The following is a 25338-nucleotide window of genomic DNA, read 5'->3' as shown; positions in this document are numbered from 1 at the left end:
TATAGCAGAGAGAGAGGACTCCCCCCAGTTTTCACGCCCCGCAGCAGCACCTGGGATGGGGGGGGGGAAAGAGGTGCCTCTCCCCCTGTCGCGGCAGGTCCGGGTCGGGTCCGGGTGGGGGAGGGACACCTCTCCCCCAGCCATGGCAGGTCTGGGGCTGGGGGAAAGGCACTTCCCCCTGCCGCAGCCTGAGTGCCTGAGGAACTTAGGGGTAGTGGGGGAAGAAGAGGGGGAGGAGCAGCAGGAGGTGGAGCCAGAGTTCCTAGTGCTCCTACAGGGAGCACAAAATGGCCAGAGTCCTTGGGCAAGGGCCTCGTGGACAATCTGCCACTGGACACACTGTATCTCAGAGTGCCGCCCTGGAACTCCCATATTCACCATTGTCATATAATTAGGATATGTTTCATACAAAGTATGCCTTCTGAGGTATCATTTTAAAAGTCTTGATCTGCTGATCATTAATATCTTGTTGGATTGTATGTGCTATCACTGTATGTGAAGTTATGAAGTTTTGCTATTTATGTGTTACTGAAATATGTTCTGAAGATGGGAACACCCACAAACAGCCTTTCAGGTACAACAATGGATTAGCCGGACAGCGGTTAATGGCTCATCAACACCCATCAAGGAAAGAATCCATTATCCCAGAAACTGTATACAATGGAGACTTCTCAGAGAGAACACACAGACAATGGAGACTGCTCGACCAATAGGGGCAGACCCCTACATCACAAACACAGATCTTTGTAGCAAGCTGGAAGAAACTATAAAAGAGGGGAAGTGACATCATTACTGGACCTCTCCCCTGCAACTCAACACCTGGAAGAAACATCTGGTGGATAAAGACTTTGAACTAAGGAGGCTGGTCCCAGGCTGGAATAGAGTCCCAGCCTACGTGTTGAGGATCTGTAACCTGCTTGCACTATCTGTCAGGGTGAGAGACTGCTTGATTCAAATCCTGTTTAAATGTGTAGAACTCAGACTGAAAATTTATTTTTGTTTCTTAAGTATCCAAGTTCAATCTCTATGCTTGCTATTTATATTTGTTTAAAATTTATCTTTCTGTAGTTAATAAATCTGTTTTATATTTTACCTAAAACCGTGGTTGTTTTTTTAAGTGCTTGGGAAATATCAGCTCAGTTTACAAAGGCTAGTGTGTGTCTCTTCTCCACAACGAGGGAGGTATGGACTGGGTATTGAACTTACATGGATCAGGCTTCTGACCAGGGCAAAATGGGACAGTTCTGAGGTGCAGCAAGGCTACAAAGGAGCTGGGGGGAGCCTCTCTATTGTTGATTCATCAGTGGCTGGCAAAGCATTCAGTTGGGTGTGTCTCTGCCTGTCGATGTCTGTGTAAATGCAAAACCTATCAGAGCTTTGTAGCTTAACAGCAGCATCACAGGGTGACAGGGATACCTAGGCTGGTGGGACAGAGGGCTTAGTGGTCCCACGGTCCAGGTTGCACCCCAGGAATGTTGTCTCAGTTGCATACATACAACTCAATGCATTATGGAGCAGATTCTATCACCCTTTTTAACACTGAGTAGTATCTTACTGTTTGAAGTAGTCCCGTTGACATAAATGGCCTACTCGCAGGAAAAAAAGCATTACACAATGAGTTTAAGTATAGGCTCAATTCTAGCAACTCATTTACCACAACTGACACATTTTCCCCATTTGATTATCTAGTGAATTATTTTTAACCATAAAAATATAAATAGTATTTTCCTCAGTGAGTCTAATCAACAGAGGAAAGTCCTAAGAGTAACATTTTAAGATTAAAAGTATGCATCCTTTTTTAGTATTTTAATTTAAAAGTTTTCACAAAATTTACCTCTTCACACCTGCTGCTAGCATTAACTCTGACCATAGCTCCTGGTTTTAGGAAGTTACTATCATGCAGTCGTAAGCAAACTAAATCCGTTGCACTGTTGGATGGTGCACAGACCAAAATTCGACTGTCTGGTAAAGTATAATGTACCTGCATTTTTAAAAAAGTACAGCTTTTAAAAACATTTGAAAAAACTATATTCATCACAAATAAAGCAAGCACATATTTCAAATATTTAATATAATTCAGAATTATTTAGAATACAGTTATAAATGTTTCTACATTTGTCATGTTGCAGTTCAGTCAAATCTCAAGGAAACATCTTTGCCTAGACTGGAAATTCATTCATTCATCATCAGATTGAAACACACACACACACACACACACACACACCATGAATGCAGAGTAGGTGCTTTTAAAGCAGTGGTTAAATACTATTCACTAGGGCTTTAAACAAAAATACTGAATTTAAAAACCGACTATATGTTGTTTATGAATACAAGCTTGTACAGAAGTCTTCTCTTGGATTTGTTTTCACAGGACAGAGTTGAATTGAAATACCCTCCAAGCGTTAGCATGTTTTTTTAAAAGCTATTTTTAGTTTTGATTATAAAGTATTTGTGGCAATTCCAGATTACTATTGTTTTGCTGTTCACTATTACCTGTAAGATAGCTTCTATCATTGTTACAGTTTTTCCAGTTCCCGGTGGTCCAAAGAGAACATACGGAGTTGGACGACATTCACCACTAAGTATCCTCTTCACTGCTAGTTTCTGATGTTCATTCAGCACAGGATTGAAAAATTCACAGTCTCTCTGTTCAGGTGTCATGATTCCATTGACTATACTCAAAACAGATAAGCATTACAAATACACAAGGAGAGGTTTTTTTAAATTAGTATTTCAGTGAAACAGATTTTGATTTAATGTGATGTATACTTTATATTATAAACATCTTGAAAAGATAGTAATAGCTAAAAATTTATCTGACAACTCTTTAAATTCCCAACCCCAAGTAATAACAATTAAAATAGTAAAACAGGGCCTTCAGTTTCAAAGGTGCAAGGGGCCAGTCATAGATTTTTAAGGCCAGAAAGGACCATAATAATCTAGTCTTACCTCCTACATAACGCAGGCCAAAGAACCTCACTCCAGTGAACTCTACATCAAGCCCACACCTATGCTCTAGAGGTCAAACAGAAGTTATCTTCAAGAAGGACATCCAAGTCTTGATTTAAAGACTTCACATGATGAAGATTCTGCCACATTCCTAAGTAAGCTGTTCCAATGATCAATTATCCTCAACATTAAAATGTGCCTTACTTCTAGTGACAATTTGTCTAGCTTCAGCTTCCCACTGTTCGATCTCATTATATTTTTTTTCCCCACTAAAGAGTCATCTATAAGAAATTACTTCCTCACATAGGTACTTGTAGACTATGATCGAGTAACCTCCTAGCCGTCTCTCAGCTAAAGTAATTAATTTGAGGTTCTTAAATCTTTGCCAGCAATGCCCCTCTGCCATGTACATTGGCCAAACTGGACAGTCTCTATGCCAAAGTATTAATAGACACAAATCTGACATCAGGAATCATAACACTCAAAAACCAGTAGGAGAACACTTTAACCTGTCTGGTCATTCAATGACAGACCTGCGGGTGGCAATTTTGCAACAGAAAAGCTTCAAAAACAGACTCCAATGAGAAACTGCTGATCTGGAATTGATATGCAAACTAGATACAATCAATTTAGGCTTAAATAGGGACTGGGAATGGCTGATCCATTACAAACATTGAATCTCTCTCTCCTTGTAAGTATTCTCACACTTCTTATCAATCTTGATCATCACTTCAAAAGTTGTTTTTTTTCCTCCTCTTACTTAATTGGCCTCTCAGAGTTGGTAAGACAACTTCCACCTTTTCATACTCTCTGTATGTGTGTGATATATCCTCAATATATGTTCCATTCTATGCATCCGAAGAAGTGGGCTGTAGCCCACACAAGCTTCTGCTCAAATAAATTTGTTAGTCTCTAAGGTGCCACAAGTACTCCTGTTCTTTTTGCAGATACAGACTAACATGGCTGCTACTCTGAACTCTAAGGTATGTATTCCAGACCTCCAATCATTCTTGCAGCTCTTTTCTGAATCTTTTCCAAATTTTTCAACATCCTTTTTGAAGTGTGAGCACAAGAACTGGACACAGTATTCTGTGTAACAAGGTAGAAATGCTGTATAACAAGGTAATGTTTCTTCCCTAACTTATTTTTTCCCTACTTATGCATCAAAGGATCACGTTCACCTTTAAGCTATATCACCACATTGTGAGCTCATGTTCAGTTAACTATCGACCATGACCCTTAAGTCCTTTTCAGTGTCACTGCATTCCAGGATTCAGTCAACCACCTTGTAAGTATGACCTACAGTCTTTTCTTCTAGATAGATGTATGACTTTGCACTTGACTGTATTAAAATATATTGTTCAAATGATCCAACCTTACCAAATAAGTGGTAACATCTGGATCATTCTGGATAACTGACCTGTCCCCATCACTATTTACTCGGACTATCAATTAATCACAATTAACTCATGCAATTAACTCAAAAAATTAATTGTGATTAATTGCAGTTTTAATTGTACTGTTAAACAATAGAATACCAATTGAAATGTATTAAATATTCTAGAATTTTTTTCTACATTTTCAAATATATTGATTTAAATTACAACACAGAATACAAAGTGTACAGTGCACACTTTATTATTTAGATTACAAATATTTGCACTGTAAAATGGTAAACAAAAGAAACAGTATTTTTCAATTCACTTCATACAAGTACTGTAGTGCAATCTCTTTACCATGAAAGTGCAATTTACAAACAGATTTTTTGTTGTTGTTACATAACTGCACTCCAAAACAAAACAATGTAAAACTTTAGAGCCTACAGATCCACTCAGACGTCTACTTCTTATTTAGCCATTTGCTGAGACAAACAAGTTTGTTTACATTTACAGGATATAATGCTGCCTGGTTCTTATTTACCATGTCACCTGAAAGTGAGAACAGGAGTTCAAGTGGCAATTTTGTAGCCGGCATTGCAAGGTATTTAAGTGCCAGATATGCTAAACATTCATATTCCCCTTTATGCTTCGGCCACTATTCCAGAAGACGTGCTTCCATGCTGATGACACTTGTTAAAAAAAATATTGCATTAATTAAATTTGTGACTGAATTCCTTGGGGGAGAATTGTATTTCTTCTGCTCTGTTTTACTTGCATTCTTCATATATTTCACATTACAGCAGTCTCGGATGATGACCCAGCATATGTTTTAAGAACACCTTCGCAGATTTGACAAACGCAAAGAAGGTACTAATGTGGGATTTCTAAAGATAGCTATAGTACTCGACCCAAGGTTTAAGAATCTGAAGTGCCTTCCAAAATCTGAGAGGGACAAGGCGTGGAGCATGCTTTCAGAAGTCTTAAAGGAGCAACACGCCGATGTGAAAACTACAGAACCTGAGTCTCCAAAAAAGAAAATCAACATTCTGCTGGCATCTGATTCAGATGATGAAAATGAACATGCACGGTCCACACTGCTTTGGATTGTTCTCAAACAAAACCTGTCATCAGCATAGACACATGTCCTCTGCAATGGTGGTTTAAATATGAAGCGACATATGAATCTTTAGCACATCTGGCACGTAAATACTTTTTGATGCCTGCTACAACAGTGCCACGTGAATGTCTGTTCTCACTGTCAGGTGTCATTGTACACAAGAAGCAGGCATTATCTCCTGCAAATGTAAACAAACTTGTTTGTCTAAGCAATTGGCTGAACAAGAAGTAGGACTGAGTGGACTCATAGGCTCTAATGTTTCCATTGTTTTATTTTTGAATGCAGTTTTTTTGTACATAATTCTACATTTGTAAGTTCAACTTTCACGATAAAGAGATTGCACTACAGTACTTGTATGAGGTGAATTGAAAAATGTGTTTTTTACAGTGCAAATATTTGTAATAAAAATAAATATAAAGTGAGTACTGTGGACTTTGTATTCTGTTTAACTGAAATCAATATATTTGAAAATGCAGAAAACATCCACAAATATTTAAATAAATGGTATTCTATTATTGCTTAATAGCATGATTAATCACGCAATTAATTTTAATTGCTTTCCAGCCCTACTATTTACCACTACACCAATTGGTGTCATCTGCAAATTTTACCAGTAATGATTTTATATTTTTTTCCATCTTGATAGAGTATTGAGAAAGCTTAGCACTGGGCCAAGAACAGATCCCTGCAGGATCCCACTAGAAATACCCCCCTATTGGATAATTATTCTCATTTGCAATCTTTTGTTAACCAGTTTTTAATTCATTTAATAAGGGCTACATAGATTTTGTATAGTGCTCATTTAAAAAAAAAAATCAGAATGGCGTGAGAGACTATGTCAAAGGCCTTAGAGAAGTCCAAGTATCTCACGTGAACAGTTACCTTTATCAACCAACCTTGTAATCTCATCTAAAAATAGCGTTTGTTTGATGAGACCTATTTTCTATTAAAAAATCCCATATTGATAGGCATTAATTACATTACAATTCTTTAATTATTTACTGACTGTGTCCCATAACAGCTTTTCCATGATTTTTCCTGGGACAGATGTTAGGCTAAACAACCTACAGTTATCCCACTGACCCTTTTTAAATATTAGCTTTTCCCCAGTCCTCTGGAACTTCCTCAAAGTACCAAGATCTGTGCGGTTTTTTTTGGTTTGTTTGTTTAAAAACCACATACACACACTCCATCCTCCAAACCAGTTTACCAGTGTAACTTTCAAATCCAAAACATCAGTACAAGATGGAAAGAAAACATTAAAACATACTCAGTTTACTTGTCTGTGTAGCAACAGTCACCATTCGAGGCACAGCCACTATGTTTCTCTCCTTTGGTACCATGCATTTTGTTTGCTCATTTTGCATTTTCTTTTTCTGAAAAGAGCACTACAGAAGACACACACACACACACACACACACAAAATCAAGGGTAAGCAAGGCTGTAACCTTACAGCAACTATTCTCTCTTGGAAATGCTTTTAAGATGGTTAGAAATGTTTAGCATTTCCTCCCATTTAACTGCATATCAACTGAAAAAAAATGGGGGGGGGGGGGGAGGAGAAGGACAAAGAGGAAAGAAAAAACCCTGAAAAATACCCTCACATCCTGGCCCCTTTTACTTTAACGAAAGAAAAAGAAAAAAAGTTACTCATGACACCTTCATCTTAAAGCACTGTTGCTAACTGCACAGATATTCTGCAGATTTAGATGAGTTTTCAAAAGTTAGCATTGGTTTATTGTTTTTTTTCCTGTAAGAACTGCCAATATGTACATTTTGGGCTATTTTAAAGGAAATAGCCACCTCTTTTTATGATGCATTTAATCAGGAGTCACATCAAGAGTGGATCAATTGCATCAGGAAGCATAATTATGCTTCACAAAAGGATTCTCATTTGCTCCTATAGTCAGTATGATTTGCTGCCCAGTATCTTTAAAAAGGAGCTTACGAAAACCAGTCTAAAGCAAATCTGGCTACCTAAACTCAGAGTTTCATTAGCAGTTTCCCTTTCAGAAACCAAAATCATGGACAACAGTTAGACCCAATCAAAGCACTGAACTGTGAAACAAGATCTTCGTCACCAGAAGGAAGACATCATAAATACACCAGACATAACAAGTATCAGAGGGGTAGCCGTGTTAGTCTGGTTCTGTAGAAGCAGCAAAGAATCCTGTGGCACCTTATAGACTAACAGACGTTTTGCAGCATGAGCTTTCACCCACGAAAGCTCATGCTGCAAAACGTCTGTTAGTCTATAAGGTGCCACAGGACTCTTTGCTGCTTCTACAGACATAACAATGCATTCACTATTGTGCTGGTCCTCTCTAAAACTATATCTGCAGTCAGGGCCAGCTTTAGGCTGATTCCCCCCGAATCGGGCCCCGTGCCCTAAAGAAGAGCACCTAACTTTTTAATTTCTACTCACTCGGCGGTGGTCCAGGTCTTCGGCGGCATGTCCTTCACTCGCTCCAGGTTTCCGGCGGCGGGTCCTTCAGTGCCAAGGAAGACCCGGACCGTCACTGGGTATTCAAATCGGGCCCTGCACTTCCTAAAGCCAGCCCTGTCTGCAGTAGCTAACTGTTGCCATTTAAGTGTAAAAGATTATAAGAAATACATTTATAGTAGATTTACCATGTCTTTCTTCTTGGTATACTGTTCATGATCATCAGCAACAGTACGACATCCCATATTATTCCAAGTCTTGACAACTTGTGGGGATTGTAAAACCAGAGTATCTGGAAATAACACTTTGGGTTTAAGGAAGGGGAAAGAGAAAAAGAGCAAAAATTCTGAAAATGCATTTGACATGGCTTTATCAATATAGATACATTAAGATACTTACTGTTAATATTTAATTATAACTGAAACATCAGCTTCTTTCCTTGCACTTGAAATTAGCCGTGTCCAATTTATGAGAATCTGATGTAAAAACCTTAGGTATGGTGAGGGAGAAATTGGAAGGTAAAATTGAAGTCCATGTTTACATTTCTGTAGGCTGTAGAGCTGATCAGAAATGTGCAACTCTTTTCAATAAAAAGGCCATTATATTTAGCCAACTCTAACAGAGGAGGATTACGTAAAAAGTTTAAAGTTGAAAGCAGGAATTCTGCATCTTCCCTATATTCCTCCTGCATTTTTCCCTATTTACCCACGCTGGGAAGTCCTGCAGAACTCTTTCAAATTGTGCAAAACATAGTGGCACCAGTAGTTAGAAATTGATTAGATTTGTTAGTTCTAATTGGAGTCAAACTTCTTTCCTCATGTATAGATACCATAGAGGTGAAATCAGTTTCCATAGTGGTTGCTCTGTGACAAAGGATTGCTACTCTCTGGACAAAGATATGGGGTAATTTAGGTGAATGGATAGAAGCCCCAGTGAAACATTACATTTTTAAATCTGACCAGAAGAGTACAGTACATTAACTTCCCATCAGTGTGGGAGGAAAAATGCCCTAGGCCATTGGAAAGTTACCTTTTTCACCCAGATAGATGCCTTGTTCAACTGCAAACTGGCATCGCCTGCTGTTAGTCCTGTCAACAGAATAGCAATAGTGTGGATTAAACTAAAAACGAAAGTTTCCATAGAATACAGCAATACTCACTTCCTCTCGGAGTCAATGCTATATATCAATGACTTAAATGAAACATTACGCCTCTATAACATCATATACTTCTTCCCTCAATTCCTATTTTCATGTGGTACTTAGCTGAAGGATTACTTGGTCAAGTTTCCTTTACAGGCATATTTCACTAAACTTTAAAATAGAAAAATTGATAAAATATGAAAAAAAAGTGTCTCTCATTAAAAGGACAAAATAAGTTTCCTTGAATTTCAGAGATAAGCAGGGTAGGAAGATATTTTTCCTTAAAAAACAAACAACCCCCCCCCCCAACTTGTTTTATTAAGGAAGATGAAGTGATGAATTTTTACTGAAAATAATGCTAAGAAATTTTTGATGTTGGCAGCGTACTAAAAAAAAAAAAAATGTAGTGAAGTCAATATCAGCCATTCTTGTCCTGCTCTGATGCCACAGTTATTTCAATTACAGAGTCCGATTTTCCATTGCCTGGCACCTAGAGTAGTCATTTGCATGTAAAAGAATGGGTGTAAAATGTAAAACACTCCCTTTCTGACTTGACAGTATTTTGCACAGATGTAAATGAGTACATGAGATGCCAGTCAGTGGACTATCCGGTTCTAAGATTTTGTTTGTCCTTCACCTTCATGTGAACTTCTCAGAACTAAGCAAATGGTTGTGTAATAAGACTAACATAATAAAGGATAGTGAAATACAGCTTTTTAAAAGTCTACAAAAATACCTATTCAATGCAAATTCTACATCCATGGGTTCAAAGTTGTAAACCTGTTCAAACTCTGGGTTAAGTCTCAGAGTAGCATCTTCATCGTGAATCTGTTTGAGAAGACAGTTTATTAGTCATGTAAGATCTGAGGGCACTCAGCACTCCATAGGATCAGATCCCTTATGTTTGAAAAATCTTCTGAAACATTTGCTCATACTACATAAAAACAAAAAATGGATAACAGCTACCATATAATTTCATATTTCTACATAAGAGTTTTACAGAGTTTGCTTTTAGTGGGTGACATTTGTAGTGTTGAGAAGAAGCAAAAGCTTCTGTCTTCCAAGTACACAGTATGAAATAAAGTTAGAATCAATAATTTGGGGGAGAGTAACTGAAACGAATCCAGTTTCACAAAAGCTAAACAATTACTCCTTTAACTCTCAGTTTCCCCTTAGTTTTGTGGACTAGTGTTTCTTAGCAGAAAAGCTAACTCACTCACCTCAGTAACATAAGCAATGTACTCTATTATATGCTCAGAGTAGTCTTGACTTCTTAATATCACTTTGTCGCCTAGTTTTAAAAAAAAATAAATACGTTTAGTATAAAAATACTGTTACAAGATATTGGAAATTCTCACTGCAATACTAGCCACTGGTGGGAGGGGCAATAAAGTGAAACTTAATGAGTTTCAAGGGTCCTGTAAATTCACCAATGAAGTGACATCACTGAAGATGATGCACTTGTGCACACCTCAGCTCAGTTTAGTCTTATGTTCTTAAAACTGGTACACCTATGGAGTTTTTGTGTGTGTGTGTGTAAGTAAAACTTACAAGGCACCTATTGTGGTATGCTACTAACACAGTTTCAGCACTATTTATTGGAAATAACATCCTGCACATTGCAACGAATTTCAAAAATTCTGATCTCAAAAAGTTAACTCCTTTAACCTGGCTTTACATTTAGCCTCTCACATGTTCTCTAGTTTAGTATAACACTAGACAGTATATTTTCTATGGAAAACTCAATCATCTACTACTGTACATCAGAATCCTGAATATATCAGGACAAGCCATGAAAGCACACAAACACACATACTGCCTCTTCACAGCATAACATCTCCAGAAATCAAACATTCTGAGGCACTGTAATAAAATATAGTGGCATAATATTTCATTATCTAGGTGCCAGGGTTAATAGCTATCTCTCCAAATGTTTTTTAAGAGAAAACATGGAAAAGATAAAATGCATGAGTTTCTATTGTGTAGACTGAGAATATTGCTCATCTTGCTATTCAGCTTTTACAATTTTATTAAGCGTAAACCATCACCTGCATATAAGGAAGGTCTTCCCTCTGCCAAACCTGGCACTTCCAGCACCAAGAAGTTTCCATTCTTTTTCAAAATAACTCCACTCATGCTAAATTCTTTGATGTCCATTTCAGCATGGATCTCCTCAAGCCAGAGCAGGGTAGAAAGGTTTGCTTTATAGTTAGACAGATTCAGTCGCTGAAAATTAAAAAGAAGGTAAGTTATGTGTATTGCAATAGTGTCTAGAAGCCACAACAAAAATCTGTGTTAGGCGCCATACAAAATACATATGAAGAGACCTCCCTGCCTCAAAAGGTGTACAACCTAAGTAGAAAAATAACAGACAAAGGTAGCGGAGAACAGAGGCACAGAATGACATGACTTGCCCAAGATCACACAGAAGTTAGTGGTAGAGCTGGAAACATAACTCAAGTCTCCCATTTCAGTGCCTTATCCACTAGACCATGGTACCTCTCTAATGAAAGATTTGGGAAGAGCATCAGGCTTAATTTACCATTTTCATGTACATGAACAGGGATTTTCAGAAGAGTCTAAGCTGGTTAGGCACCCAAATCCCATTGAAGTTCAAGAATTCCCTGTGGTTCCTTTGATAAATCCAAGCCACAGTACTTCTACACTTTTTGCATTATAATCTGAGAGATGTCTCTAAAAAAAAAAAAATCAGCGTACAGGGTAAATACAGAAGTATCCTGGTTTTGGCTGTATTTTATTTAGATCATACTACTAATTTTGTAACGAAAACGAGTAGTTCCAAAAATAGCTAAGATTTAGTATTTGACCTTTAAGTAAGCATAAGGTTCTCAGAGAGCGTTTTTCTAATACCAAATACCAACAGATCCGCCCTCGCACCCTAAAATAACATGCTGAGCTTTTAGGAAAAAATAAGAGAATGAACTATTGGAAGAGTCAGAAGGTGTCTGTCTTAATTATAAAATAATTTTAATGAGACAAGCTAATAAAAAGGAAAATATTGTGGTTTTATTTGTATTTAATTCCTTACTTTCAAAAGAAGAAAGCAAGACCCAGTACTGGCACTAAAAAGTAGACAAAGGAATTGTAGTTCTTGGTATCAGGGAAGCTATTGGTTCACAGGAAATGGATTAAGTAAAAATGTTACTGATTTATGCAGTTCAAAAGGCTCTTTTAAAAACATTAGCAAAAACAAAAAGCAGTCAGGCTACCCTAGTTACTTGCAACTTCCTAGAGGAAAAGTGTGAGAGACTAATTTGAGACCACTTATTTTTCAACTGGCCAACATTACTCACATTTAAACTGCCAAGGCAGGTGTGCCATGGAGGAACACTCAAGATGGGACTGACTGAAAGAATCCCCCTGTCAAACACTACTCTAAGGCCTGGTCTACACTAAGGGGGGGGGGGGTCGAACTAAGGTATGCAAGTTCAGCTACGCGAACAGCGTAGCTGAACTCTAAGTACCCTAGTTCGAACTACTCACCCGTCCAGACGCCGCGGGATTGAAGTCCACGGCTCCAAGGTCGACTCCGCCACCGCCGTTCGCAGTGGTGGAGTTCCGGAGTCGACCGGAGCGCGGGGGGAGTTCGAACTATCGCGTCTTGATTAGACGCGATAGTTCGAACTCCGAGAAGTCGAACTCTCCGCGTTGACCCGCGCGGTAAGTATAGACCTACCCCAAGAGGGATCACTTATGAGACTTAACAACAGAGGATGTGCAGAGAGCAGTTCAAGATGGATAGAGATGGTAGAATTTTGTTTGTGCCCTAAACTATTTCTGACAGAGCAGGAAAGATTCAAATTCAGATTACACTGCGATTCTCACCTTTTTCCCAAATCACAAATAAAGAAATGAGCACTGTCTACTGAATACAGAAGTAGCGGCACTAGCGGATTTTTAACAATCCTGTCACTGCATTCTGTGCCACGTTTAGTAGCAGATTTAGCTTATCACAGGGGTTCTCAAACTGTGGGTTGGGACCCCAGAGTGGGTCGTGATTCTGTTTTAATGGAGTTGCCAGGACTGGCATTGGGCTTTTGCTTCAGCCCTGAGCCCCAGCAAGTCTAAGTCTCACCACCGGGGCCGAAACCAAAGCCTGAGAGCTTCATCCCTGGGTGGTGGGGCTCAGGTTTCAGCTTCAGCCCTGGGCGACGAAGATCAGGTTACAGGCCCCCACCCAGGGCAGCAGGGCTCAGGTGCCCACTCCTGGGGTCATGCAGTAATTTTTGTTGTCAGAAGGGGGTTGCGGTGCAATGAAGTTTGAGAACCCCTGGTTTATCACAAGGCTAACATACAGAGATCGTTCTTGGTTTGTGAAAGACTGGAATGCCTCAGAACATACAGGTCATTTGGAGTTTCTTGGAAACAGTCTCATGGCCCTGCTGTCTTATTGCAATGCCTCAGTTGTCCCTTCAGAGGCCACTTGTCAAACCAGACAACAAGTTTTTTGGTTAAGTCACAATCTGGATTTCAGAGTCCTAGGTGAGTCCCTCTCTGAGCTGAAGCAGTTACGCTTAGACCGTAAAAAGGTAGCTAGGTGATTCTGAAAGAGACACAAGGACATGCTGACCAGAAGCCAGGACTGTGAGCTCTGTAGACAAAGAGCTGCCATGTTTATGGCTGTTTGGTTTTATATTTTTTATTTAGAGTTTACAAAAATGATCAATCACGAAGGGAATATGACCAGAGAATTCACTGGTTTACGTTATGTTGTTTGAACAGCAGTCCTTTAAAATAACCCAGAAACCAGAGAGAGGATTCCCCCACCCCTCTGCAAAAAAACCACAACCGCTCACATCTTCTGTGAACTCTCTCTCCAATCATTCAGACTCAGGCCATGACACAGGGAATTTTGGGGAAGAGCTGGGACACTGAAGAGTTGTGAAACACTGCATTATCCAGAAAGCAGTATAGTAATAAACTCTCTAGAGTTGCTCCAGTCTACTTCACAAACCCTGTCCTCCTCCTCCTACCTATTCCTGTTAATCCTGTGCCTACTTCCGCTCTGTTCCTTCCCACAATCATACACTGTTAGTTCAAGAAACATTCTCTTGCAGCTCTGGCATCTGAGATGGCCTTTTCCATATGGCACTCTAATATACTGCCCATCCATTTTCAAACTCTCACTTGCCTAGGCCTTCTAATTTCTTCTCTGGTTCAGGGCCTGCAATATGCTGACTCCCACTAAAGTCAAGAGAGCATCTACCAGGATCAGACTCTTATTTTGTACTTAGATTTTGTAGACCTACATGATGTCCATTATTAAGGCTACATTTTAGTCACACGTATTTTTAGTAAAAGTCATGGACAGGTCACGGACAGTAAACAAAAATTCACAACCTGTGGCCTGTCCATGACTTTTACTATATACCCTTAACTAAAACTTGGGCAGGGGGCCATGGGTGCTCTGGGGAGGCAGTGCAGGGGCACCACAGATGGTGGAGAGGAGGGGGTTGCCAGGCAGGGGCACATGACCCAGGACCCCTGCTGGTGATAGGGAGGGTTCCAGTCAGGTGGGAGGGGGCAGTGCATGGCCCAGGACCCACGCTGGTGCTGGGGAGTGAGAAGGAGGGCGGACAGCGGCCCAGGACCCCTGCTGGTACTATAGAGGGAGGATTGGCGGGGCTGGCAGGCTCCCTACCCAGCTCTGCGTGTCCCTGCAGCTCCTAGGGGGAGGGACAATGAGGGGCTCTCCGTGTGCTGCTCCCACCACCAGTGCCAGCTCCATAGACTGAGAACTGCAACCGATGGGAGCTGTGAGGGTGGGAGCTGCGGAGCCCCCTGGCCCTTCTGGCTAGGAGCTGCAGGGACATGCCAGTGGGAGCCGGGGAGCCCCTCACCCCGAGGTAAGTGCTGCCCTGCACCCCAACCCCCTGCCCATAGCCCCGAGCCCCCTCCCACACACCCAAACTGCTGCTGCAGGCAGCTCCTGAGCCAGCACCGGCTGCTGCAGAAGTCACGGAATCCATGACAGACATTCAGCCTTAACCATTATTTTTATATATATTTTATACACACACACACACACACACACACACACACACACACACCCCACAGCAGCTACACAGGAGTATTTTTGTATGTGTTCAGGCTGGCATTCATAAAGATGCAAAGAGAGATTTTACACTTGCATATATGTGTGCACACATACCTCTGCAAGGAGAGGTTGAAAAGTCAGTATGTCCAATTTCCGCTCCACACATTTTCTTAATCTATCCGGTATGGGATAGTGTGGTAGGAAACTTGGAAGATGTCTTCTACAACTTCTAAAATAAGAATTCAAAGTTACTTCACGACAGTATTTTTAGGTTGCACAAAGTAGTTCTTACAAACTACATTTTGCTGGTTAGTGTGGATTTCTTTACTAAAGAGTAAGAACAAAACTCAAGATTCTGTAGTTACTAAAATAAGCGTAAGTTTTAAAAAAATAAAATCTTCACATGAAAGACCACAAGTTAGCAAACACCAGCCTCAAGGCTACAAAGGTTATTTTAACTATCAAACGTTCTGACCAACTTTTTCCTCCCTAATGAAGGTGTTGTGGTGAACAATTTAATGCTAGTTACAGATTTAGAGTATCTGTTTAGTATATTTTGTCTGTTTAAATTTACTTATCTAAAAACCGTTCCCTGTTTTTCATTCAAGATTTTTCTAGTTTATATTGTCAAGACCCAGTTACATCAAATGACTTGATCAATCTCTCACATATCAGTAATTCAGTCAAGGGACTTTCTGGGTTTCTGTCTTGCTGTCTAAAACACAATTAGATTGCACCACTCCTACTAGTGGGTGCGCTCTGGCAACACCTTTAATTCTAATTAGCCTCTAGCTCATTCATAAGTGTATAACATGCAGCAACAGGACAGTTTGTGAATCATAAGAAAAACCTCTATAAAGAAGTTAAAATAGTTTGCTAAACAGGGAAAAACTATTTCAGCAATAGAACTTTGAAGAAACCCTCCCGTTTTTATTTCTTTTTCCAGTTTACTGAATGAATAGTACACCTCTACCTCAATATAACACAGTCCTCAAGAGCCAAAAAAATCTTATTGCATTATAGGTGAAACCGCGTTATATTGAACTTGCTTTGATCCACCAGAGTGCGCAGCCCCCCCCCCCCCGGAGCAGTGCTTTACCATGTTATATCCAAATTCGTGTTATATCGGGTCGCATTATATCGAGGTAGAGGTGTAGTTACAACAGGAGATAAGCTAGTTCAGTACGATAAACTGCCCTGGAACTAAAGTTACAAATTTACTTCAATACGCATTATATAAAGGTATGCCTTTCCATATCCTTCATATTAGACACAGCTGAATGTGGATTATTTGATAGTACCTTTTGTGTTCTGTTACAGCCACTGTAGTCTTCATGTGCTGCAACTCCGGAATAACTTTATGCTTTCTTAGTGAAAATGGTTCAGTGGCTGCTATTAGAGATTCCTCTTCATTTATTACAGTTACTTCAATGTAACGTCCAATAATAAAATCAGAAAAACAAAGCAACAGAAGTTCTTTGCAGTGGCCAGGGTTTCTTTAAGTAAACAAGCAAAAATAAGTTAGGTTTTTCAAAACCACAGATATTACTTATCAGTTCAGCAATCACAATATTGTTGAAAGAGACTGATTAGGTTTTGAGGGACCTCCCTAAAAATCAAGTAATGGCTGATTTAGAAGAATTCTTCATATTCACAAAATTTGAAAGAGTTTTAGTTGAGTCCAGCTACCATTTCCTAAAGGAAAGTTTAAAAAAACATCCAAGCACTAAAAAAGTCCAAATATTAACAAGCCTGAACTTGAAAAAAAAGTTTAAAGGGCAACTGTACTTTAGAAGAGAAATATCAGTCTGAAAATTTTGTAGCTACTATAATCACAAGTACCACCCCTGTGGTTACTAAAACTGAATGGAGTTAGCCAAAAGAATATCCTGTGTACTGTCACTCCACTGCTGGAAGGCCTCATCCAGGATGCATCTCATTACACAGCAGCAAAAACTCTGCTCTACTGGAGGTCTGTGTTCCTCTGCATGGACCTCCAGCAGCTGACAGAGCTAGTGAGGAAGCCTGACTCCTCAAAGACATGCATTTCCTGTCAGCAGAGGAAGTGACAACAAGGGGAGTGCAAATTCCTGCAAAGGAGAGTTTGAGTTTATGCTCCAGACTACCAGAGCTCTTATCCCACACAACCCATTCATTTAATCCCTTTCCAGGTTCTGTCCCAGCATTGGGCCCAGTACCAAATTTTCTCATCTCTCCAACACATACAACTTAGTTCTGATTCTCTACCCCAACCTCCCCACCCCAGCTGTCTGACTCTTAACTAGCTCTCCCACTGAAACTTACAACAAACATTAAGTCCCAGATCAACAAAGGTGTGTAGGATCCTTACTTTCACTGAAATTAGGAGCCTAAATACCTTTGAGGATCTGGGCTTATGTGCCTATAAAGGTGCTCAGCCTTATACAAAAACAACTACCAAGTGATCTCCAAGCCCTCCACTTATCCCACACCTGTTGCCTCCCTAAAGGTTCAGCATCCTCTTACTGTTCTCTCTCAAGAAGATATGTACAGAGTTATCCAATCCACATATAGTAGGGTCCCAGGCTCTGGTCACACTTTCCATGATAGCTCAGCAATGGAAGGGGAGCACACAGAAAATCTGTATTTCTTCTCCTTCAGAGGTGGGTTTCACAAACAGATCCTACCCTAAAAGAAGGTTTTTCTTCAATTTCTATTAGGCCTACTCTAAAACAGCTCTCATAAAAACTGGAAATTAAGTTGCTGCACCATTGTTTTAGTGACAGTGCAGCAATGGAGATAGGTTAAAACTGTGCTATTTTTCCATGTTTTAAATTAGAATCACACAAGTGTGATGCACATTTATAACACGGTTTCACAAAAATAAAAAATATTTTGCATGGCATATGCCTCTGTTATTAAACGGAAGAGTTTTCTTTAATTAGCTAACGTCATTCTTCTTGTGAAGCAGAACCTGTGTGCTCTATGCTGTTAAGTTACAGAAATCCAATATGTAGGCAAACAAAAAACGGTTAAGTTTCCAGAACAGCTCAATTTTGAGTATCCCAGTACAGAGCATTTATAAAGCTCAGGACTTAAACAAGACTATCCATAAAAATATGCACTTTGGGTATTTTTTGCTCAAAATAAGCCCATGTCTTACTAGTGTTATTAAAACAAGTACTCATTCTGCTTTATTTGTCCATTTACTTCTTTACCCTCAAACAGAAACAACTGTTACTAACCTTTCTGTAACTGTTGTTCTTTGAGATGCGTTGCTCATGTCCATTCCCATGTAGGTGTGTGCGTGTCGCGTGCACAGTCACAGGAAGATTTTTCCCTCAGTAGTATCTGTCGGGTCAGTCCCAGCGCCCCCTGGAGTCTCACCCTCATGGTGCTATAGAAGGGCCTGCCACCCCTTCAGTTCTTTCTTGCCAGCAACTCTGACAGAGGGGTAAGGCGGGTGAGCTTGGGAATGACATGAGCAACACATCTCAAAGAATAACAGTTACAGAAAGATTAGTAATAGCCCACAAAGAAAAAAAAAAAACAACTCATGTCCATTCCCATGTAGGGGATTCCCAAGTAGATAGAGGAAGTGGGTTCAGAGTTCAACAACAGGCAGACTGTAGCACTGCTTTGCCAAATCCAGCACCATCTCCGGCCTAATGCGTGATGGCATAATGGGTTGCAAAGGCGTGGACTGAAGACCATGTGGCTGCTCTACAGATATCCTGGATGCGAACCTGGCCACAAATGCCAGTGAAGATGCTTGCGCCCTTGTGGAGCGTGCTGTCAGTGCCAGAGAAGGGAACTTTGCCAAGTCACAGCACATGCGAATACACAAGGTAATCCATGAAGAAATTCTTTAGACTGAGACTGGGAGGCCCTTCAGCCTATCAACCACTGCTACAAGAGCTGAGTAGTCTTCCTAAATGATCTGATTCGATCTAGGTAAAGCCAGCGCCTACCTGATGTCTAGCAAGTGGTGCCTCTGCTCCTGGCTATTTGCAGGTGGCTTCAGGAAGAACACAGGGAGGAAAACGTCCTGGTTATTGTGGAACTGCAATACCATCTTTGGGAGGAAGGCCAGGTGGGGGCGGAGTGAACCTTGTTCTTGATGAAAACTGTGTAGGGTGGTTCCGAAGTGAGGGCCCTGATTTCTGAGACTTTCCTGGCTGATACGATGGCTACGAGGAAGGCCACCTTCCATGATAAGTAGAGCAAAGATCATGTTGCCAAAGGCTCGAATGGTGCCCCTATCAATCTTGAGGAAGACCAAGTTAAGATTCCAAGGGGGGGGGATCGTCTATTTTACCTATGGGTAGAGTCTGTCCAGTACTTTAAGAAAACAGCTACAGAACATGATAGCGAAGATGGACCTGCCACTCACCCTGGGTGGAAGGCCAAGATAGCTGCCAGATGTACCCTAATCAAAGACACAGACCGTCCTTGCTGTTTTAAATGTAACGAAGAGTCCAGGATACACGGTATTGTAGTTTGAGTGGGCAAGATCCCCTTCTGTCCAGCCCAGATAGAGAACCTTTTCCATTTCACCAGATAGCCATCCATCAGGGCCACCTTTCTTCTCCCTAACAGGACCTCAGAACCTGCCCCAAGCATACTAACTCCAAAGGGTTCAGCCATGGAGCTTCCAAGCTGTCAGGTGGAGGGATCCAAGACCCAAACGAAGGAGATGTCCGTGATCCTGGGAGATCAAGTCTGGAAACAGTGGTAGGGTGATCAGTTCTTTGATCGAGAGCTGCAGGAGGGTGGTGAACTGATACTTGTGTGGCCATGCCAGCATTACCAGGGTCAGGCTCGCTTTGTCCCCTTTGACCGTCAGTAGAAACTTGTCTATGAGCGGAATAGGTGGGAATGCACAGAGAAGATGGTCCTTCCGGGGAAGAAGAAACACATCTCTGAGCGAGCCTGGACTGTGATTCTGGAAAGAGCTGCAGACACTTCCCATTGTATCTTATCGCAAACAGGTCTATACGGGGAGTTCCCCACCTGGAAAATACTCCCTACGACATCTGGGCAAATGGACCCTTCGTGATTGGAGAAGGATCTGCAGAGATGATCCGCTAACTTGTTTTGAGCTTCCAGAAGGCAAGAAGCCTTGAGGTGTATTGAGTGGGTTATGCAGAACTCCCATAAGTGGAGAGCTTCCTGGCATAGGGTGGAGCTCGCTCTTCTCACCTATCTGGTTTATATAGCATATTGCTGTCATGTTATCTGTAAGCACTGACACACATCTGCCCTCTAGACGGGGCCGGAATGTTGGACAAGCAAGACACATTGCTCGGAATTCTCTCCTGGGACCAGAGACCTTGAGTTCTGTGGTCCCCCAGGTGAGCTCCCCATTCCAACTCGGAATCATCGACGGCTGCATTCTCCTGAATGGAATGCCTGCGCAAACCACCCCTGGATCCAGCCCCCATAAGAGGGAGTCGATCACCCAAGGAAAAGTGTGAAAACTCTGTCCAGGAGGTTGCAGCCTGGCCAGTAAACTGTCGCTTGCCAGGCCTGCAGTGGTCTGAGTTGCAACCTTTTGTGCTTTACCACATATGTGCACGATGCTATGTGCCCCAGGAACTTCAGGCAGGTACTCACAGAGGTGGTAGGATGTTTTCTGAGATGGTCTATGATAGAAGTCAGTACCTGGAATCTGGCTTCTGGGAAGGAGGCCTTGACCTGGACTGAGTCGAGAACAACTCCTATAAACTCTATCCTTTGGGTGGGGTATTCAGCAACAGGCCTACCATCTGGAAGGCTGAGAGTATTAACTGGATGTGCTCTTTCACCTGAGCTCTGGACTGGTCTCTGACCAGCCAGTTGTTGAGGTAAGGATACACCTGTATTCTTTGTTTTTTCAGGAAGGCCGCAACTACTGCCATGCACTTTGTGAAGACCCAAGGGACCTCTGAAAGGTTGAATGGCAATACTGTGAACTGGTAGTGCACCTGTCCCACCATGGACAGCAGTAATCATCTGTACTCTGGGACTTTAGAGATGTGAAAATATGCCTCCTTCAAGTCGAGGGCAGCATACCAGTCTCCTGGATCCAGAAAGGGGATAATGGAGGCCAGGGAGACCATGTGGAACTTCAGCTTCTTCATGAATTTGTTGAGGTTTTCCAAGTCTAGAATAGGTCTGAGACTGTCCTTGGCCCATGGTTCTGGTCCCTGGAGAACGGCACTGAGCTTGGTGCCTTGGTCCTGTGCCTGGACTGTTAGAGGTGGTGGTGGTAGCGGGGCTCAACCCTCCAAAGCCACCGAATATGACCTCCTTGACTGAGGACCCTGAGCCTGATGAAATGTCCAAGGAGTCCAGAAGGGCCACTGAACCAGTACCGCCCATTGTACTGGCCAGCCCAGGAGTGGGAGTCCCTGGTTCATCTCGTCCATCCGGTACTGTTAGTGCAATCCGTGCCGGCTCTTTCTTGAGACATAGGACTCAGGCTCTGAGTCAGATGCTGAGGATTCACTCCTCGGACACTATGGGGGATGCGATGCCGGATGATGAGCAATACCAGGATGGGGATGCTGCATCATCATCACCGGCTTCCCTTTTGATCAGAGGTTCTCAAACTGGGGGTCGGGACCCCCCAGGAGATCACAAGATTATTACATGGGGGGTCATGAGCTGTCAGCCTCCACCACAAACCCTGCTTCACCTCCAACATTTATAATAGTGTTAAATATAAAAAAGTGTTTTTAATTTATAAGGAGGGGTCGTACTCAGAGACTTGCTGTGTGAAAGGGGTCACCAGTACAAAAGTTTGAGAACCACTGCTTTTGACGGTACTTGCCTCGGTGTCGCAACTACTCTTGTCTCTGGTGCCGGCTCACATCTAGGTGGCGCCGGTGGCACCAAGGGGGACATCAGACCCGTGCTGCCCAGATCACCTCTAGTGTGGACAGGAGTGCCATTCCTGTGTTCCTATAGCACCAGACTTGATGGTTCCCTTTCTGGAGCAGGAGTCAATGGTGCTGCAGCAATGCTTGTTGAGCCCAAGTTGCCCTGTATGGGTGTCACTCTGCTGGAGTCTTTATGGCCGGTGGGCTTCGGGGTAGGGGAGTACCCCTATCAGTTTTCTGCTGCCTCTTGCACGGCAGCAGGGAGTGGGAGCGGTGCCTGTGCACTTTCTTGTACCAACCTCCTCTATACCAGCAAACTGTGGCAATGCCTGGAGTCATGCCATGCCAACGAGGAATCTCGCCTCAGTGCCGGGGAGGCCGGGCTGCAGTGCCTGTCCCCCATGGAAGCCAGCGTGCACCTTGTGGTGGCAGAGGTGCTCGGTGCAGAGTTGAAGTGACCTGGCTCCAAGAAGGATGAAGAGCCATGTCCATTAAGAGGAATTTTAGCCTCTACTCCCTTTCCTTGAGTCCGGGGCTTAAAATCTCTACAGATCCTGCACCAATCACGCAGATGAGATTTACCCAAAAACCTGAGACAACTAGAGTTGGGGTCACTGAGAGGCTCAGGTTTATGGCAAGCTCACACGGCTTACACCCTGGAAACCAAGGCATGCCCCTGTGCTTGGGTGGGAAAGAACCCAGTTAAGTGGGGTCCTTCACTACACTAACAACTATTACTAACTGTAACACTAACTACTAAACTTTTCTATAACCATTTACAGGAAAAAGTACAAGAAGCACAAGAAAAGTCCACTGGGGAGTACCTGCAGAGCAAGAATGAGCAGTTCCAACAACCATCACAGGCAGAAAGAAGGAACCGAGGGGGCAATGGGTCAGCAGGCCCCTATATACAGCACATTGAGGATGCGACTCAAAGGGGTGCTGGAGCCGACCTGACAGATACCACTGAGGGAAAAATCTTCTGGCGACTGTGCACACGGTATGCACACACCTACATGGGAATGGATATGAGCAAGCACTCAAAGAACTAGATGTTTAAAAGGCAGACTGACCTAAAAATTAAAGTATTATGTTGCTGCCTTGTAAGTTTAAAAAGGATTGGACCAATTCTGCCTTCACATATACACACGCACTTCCCATTGCAGTCAATTGGAGCTGTGCCTGCAAATCTGAGGGTAATATCTCATCTTGAAGCTTCCTTCAGCAGAGCAGCTGAAAAAGAACAAAAACACACATACACTGCGGTGCATATGATCACAATGGAAGTCTTTCCATCAGGCGGTATGAAGATTTCCCCACTAGCTTTTGTCTCAACTGTTGGCTGTTCTTCCACATTTTGTCCATTTTCTCCACTGCACAGATTTTCATTTTCTCTGCTACCAAGATCTTCATTCTCTCTTGCTAAATCTGGATCCTTAGGATTAATTCCATCTGTAGTAAATAGACAGATCACAGTAAGCTTTAATTACTGTATGACAGAGGTTTATAAAATCATGAAGGGTGTGGGGAAAGTGAAAGTGTTATTTACCCCTTCACAAGCACAAGAACCAGGGGCCACCCAATGAAATAATAGACAGCAAGTTCAAAAACAAAAGGCAGTACTTTTTCACACAATGCACAGTTAACCCATTCAACAACTTCCCCTGGCAACAAGTTCAAGTGAAAACTACGTGGATTCAAAAGAGAATTCGATATATTTATGGAGGATAGGTCTATTAATGGCTATTAGTCAAGATGGTAAGGGATGCAACCCCTGTACTCGGTGTCCCTAAGCCTCAGCTGCCAGATGCTGGGACTGGACAACAGGGGAGGGATCCTTGATAACTGCTCTGTTCTATTTCATTCCCTCTGAAGCATCTGGCACTGGCCAGTGTTGGAAGACAGGATACCGGGCTAGATGGAACATTGGCCATACTGGGTCAAACTATTCTTATGTTATTTACTGACAAGTGGGGCATGCAAGGTTTTACTGAAGGAACATACAGGCCTTTAAAAAGAGTTAGACATTACATACATGTATGATTCTCTCACACATACCCAGTGGGGTTCCATTATTCGTAACAAATGCATTATTCAATGGCTGGCACATAGGTTCTCTACTGTCACTGAGTGAACTGATGCTCTCTTTTGACAAATTCTCTTGTTTCACAGGAACAGATGATGACAAAAATGCTGTTGGAGTCTTCTGGCATTTTTCGGGCAACTGAAAGCTGAACTGCTTCGCTTTTTCCCAGCCAGCTAGTCTGCAGCTGATTAAGGAATGTGGTACATTTCCCTTATTCCTAGAAGTAATTAAACAGTTATCTGTAAATAACATTTCTGAGAAAAAGAAGTTACTTGCAACACAGAACACACAAATCAAGACAGAATCAAATTCAGTTACACTCCAATACATCCACCCTCACCGAAGTGTGGCATGCATCTCAACTCCACTGAGAAGAATTTTCAGGATAACTAAAGAAAGATGAATATAAATAAATAAATAAAATAAAATGATAAACCAGGGAATTAAGTTATCTGTGAAGTTTTAATATAAGCTAATGTAAGTAGGACCCAAGGATTAGGTTCTAATACATCATAACAGATCGACAGAGGTTATACAATACTCCTCTGTATTTAGACTAGGAAATAACTGTGGGAACAGAGTCCATGATGTGCCAGCTATTGGTAAAAGGTTGACTGTTTAATGGTGACCATTAAGGTGAGCAACATGGACGCAACTCAACTTTGATCCTGTCTCTCCCTCTTTAAAATAGGGGATGTTAGATATGTTCAAGGTCTGAAATTTAGAGTGTCAGGAATGGTATAAGAAAAAGAAATAGCACAGTCAAAAGGGAAAGAGTTATAATAGAATAATTTAGAGAGCTTACTCTATCCAAATGACCATGTTTTTACTCTCCCCCAGCTTAAGTGTTCCAAAGTTAGTCATTCTTGACACCTCCAGTCCTCCTTTGTCTCCCATTAAATTTTCACATGACTCATCCAAGTTCATTTCACTAGTGGCAGATAGTCTGTAAAAGTCATAATGACACTGTTGAATCAAAGTTACGTGGGTAAACTCAGGAAAATATAAGTTAAATATTACATTTAAAGATCCAACAAACTTAAGTATTTTCCTCAGTGTTTGAGTACAGAAGTCCCAAAATGCTTTCTCAGCCATCTACCATGACCCTTAAGCTATCAGGTTACATTTACTAGGGAAAGCAATGATTTTAAAAAATATATATATGTATTACACCCACACAGCCTCTCTTTAGAGAGGTCAAAAATCTTGGATGTAGCCTGTAATGGCTTGGAACCAACCTACCCATCCTCAAAGGCCTGGTCCAACTCCCACTAAAGTATATGGGATGACACCTATTGACTTCACTGGGAGTTAAACCAGGCC

The 25338-nt window shown here is 41.7% G+C and overlaps 1 protein-coding gene across 3 annotated transcripts in view; it reads right to left on the bottom strand.

The window, feature by feature from the left end:
- Positions 1-25338, bottom strand: part of MOV10L1 (Mov10 like RISC complex RNA helicase 1) — an 81552-nt gene that overhangs the window by 37910 nt on the left and 18304 nt on the right. For all 3 annotated transcript variants that reach the window (XM_045030847.1, XM_045030842.1, XM_045030832.1), the window contains exons 6-18: positions 24821-24961; positions 23991-24232; positions 23189-23384; positions 16389-16583; positions 15202-15316; positions 11078-11255; positions 10250-10320; positions 9766-9857; positions 8918-8976; positions 8077-8192; positions 6716-6833; positions 2494-2672; positions 1835-1981 (exon numbers count right to left, since the gene is read on the bottom strand). In XM_045030847.1, coding sequence (XP_044886782.1) covers positions 1835-1981; positions 2494-2672; positions 6716-6833; positions 8077-8192; positions 8918-8976; positions 9766-9857; positions 10250-10320; positions 11078-11255; positions 15202-15316; positions 16389-16583; positions 23189-23384; positions 23991-24232; positions 24821-24961 — 1849 coding nt within the window. The remainder of the gene's footprint in view (positions 1-1834; positions 1982-2493; positions 2673-6715; positions 6834-8076; positions 8193-8917; positions 8977-9765; positions 9858-10249; positions 10321-11077; positions 11256-15201; positions 15317-16388; positions 16584-23188; positions 23385-23990; positions 24233-24820; positions 24962-25338) is intronic.

Source organism: Mauremys mutica, chromosome 1 (genome assembly GCF_020497125.1).
Source record: "Mauremys mutica isolate MM-2020 ecotype Southern chromosome 1, ASM2049712v1, whole genome shotgun sequence".
Taxonomy (NCBI): Eukaryota; Metazoa; Chordata; order Testudines; family Geoemydidae; genus Mauremys; species Mauremys mutica.
Note: the sequence above shows the minus strand (reverse complement) of the source record. Positions and strands in the feature narration are given on the sequence as shown.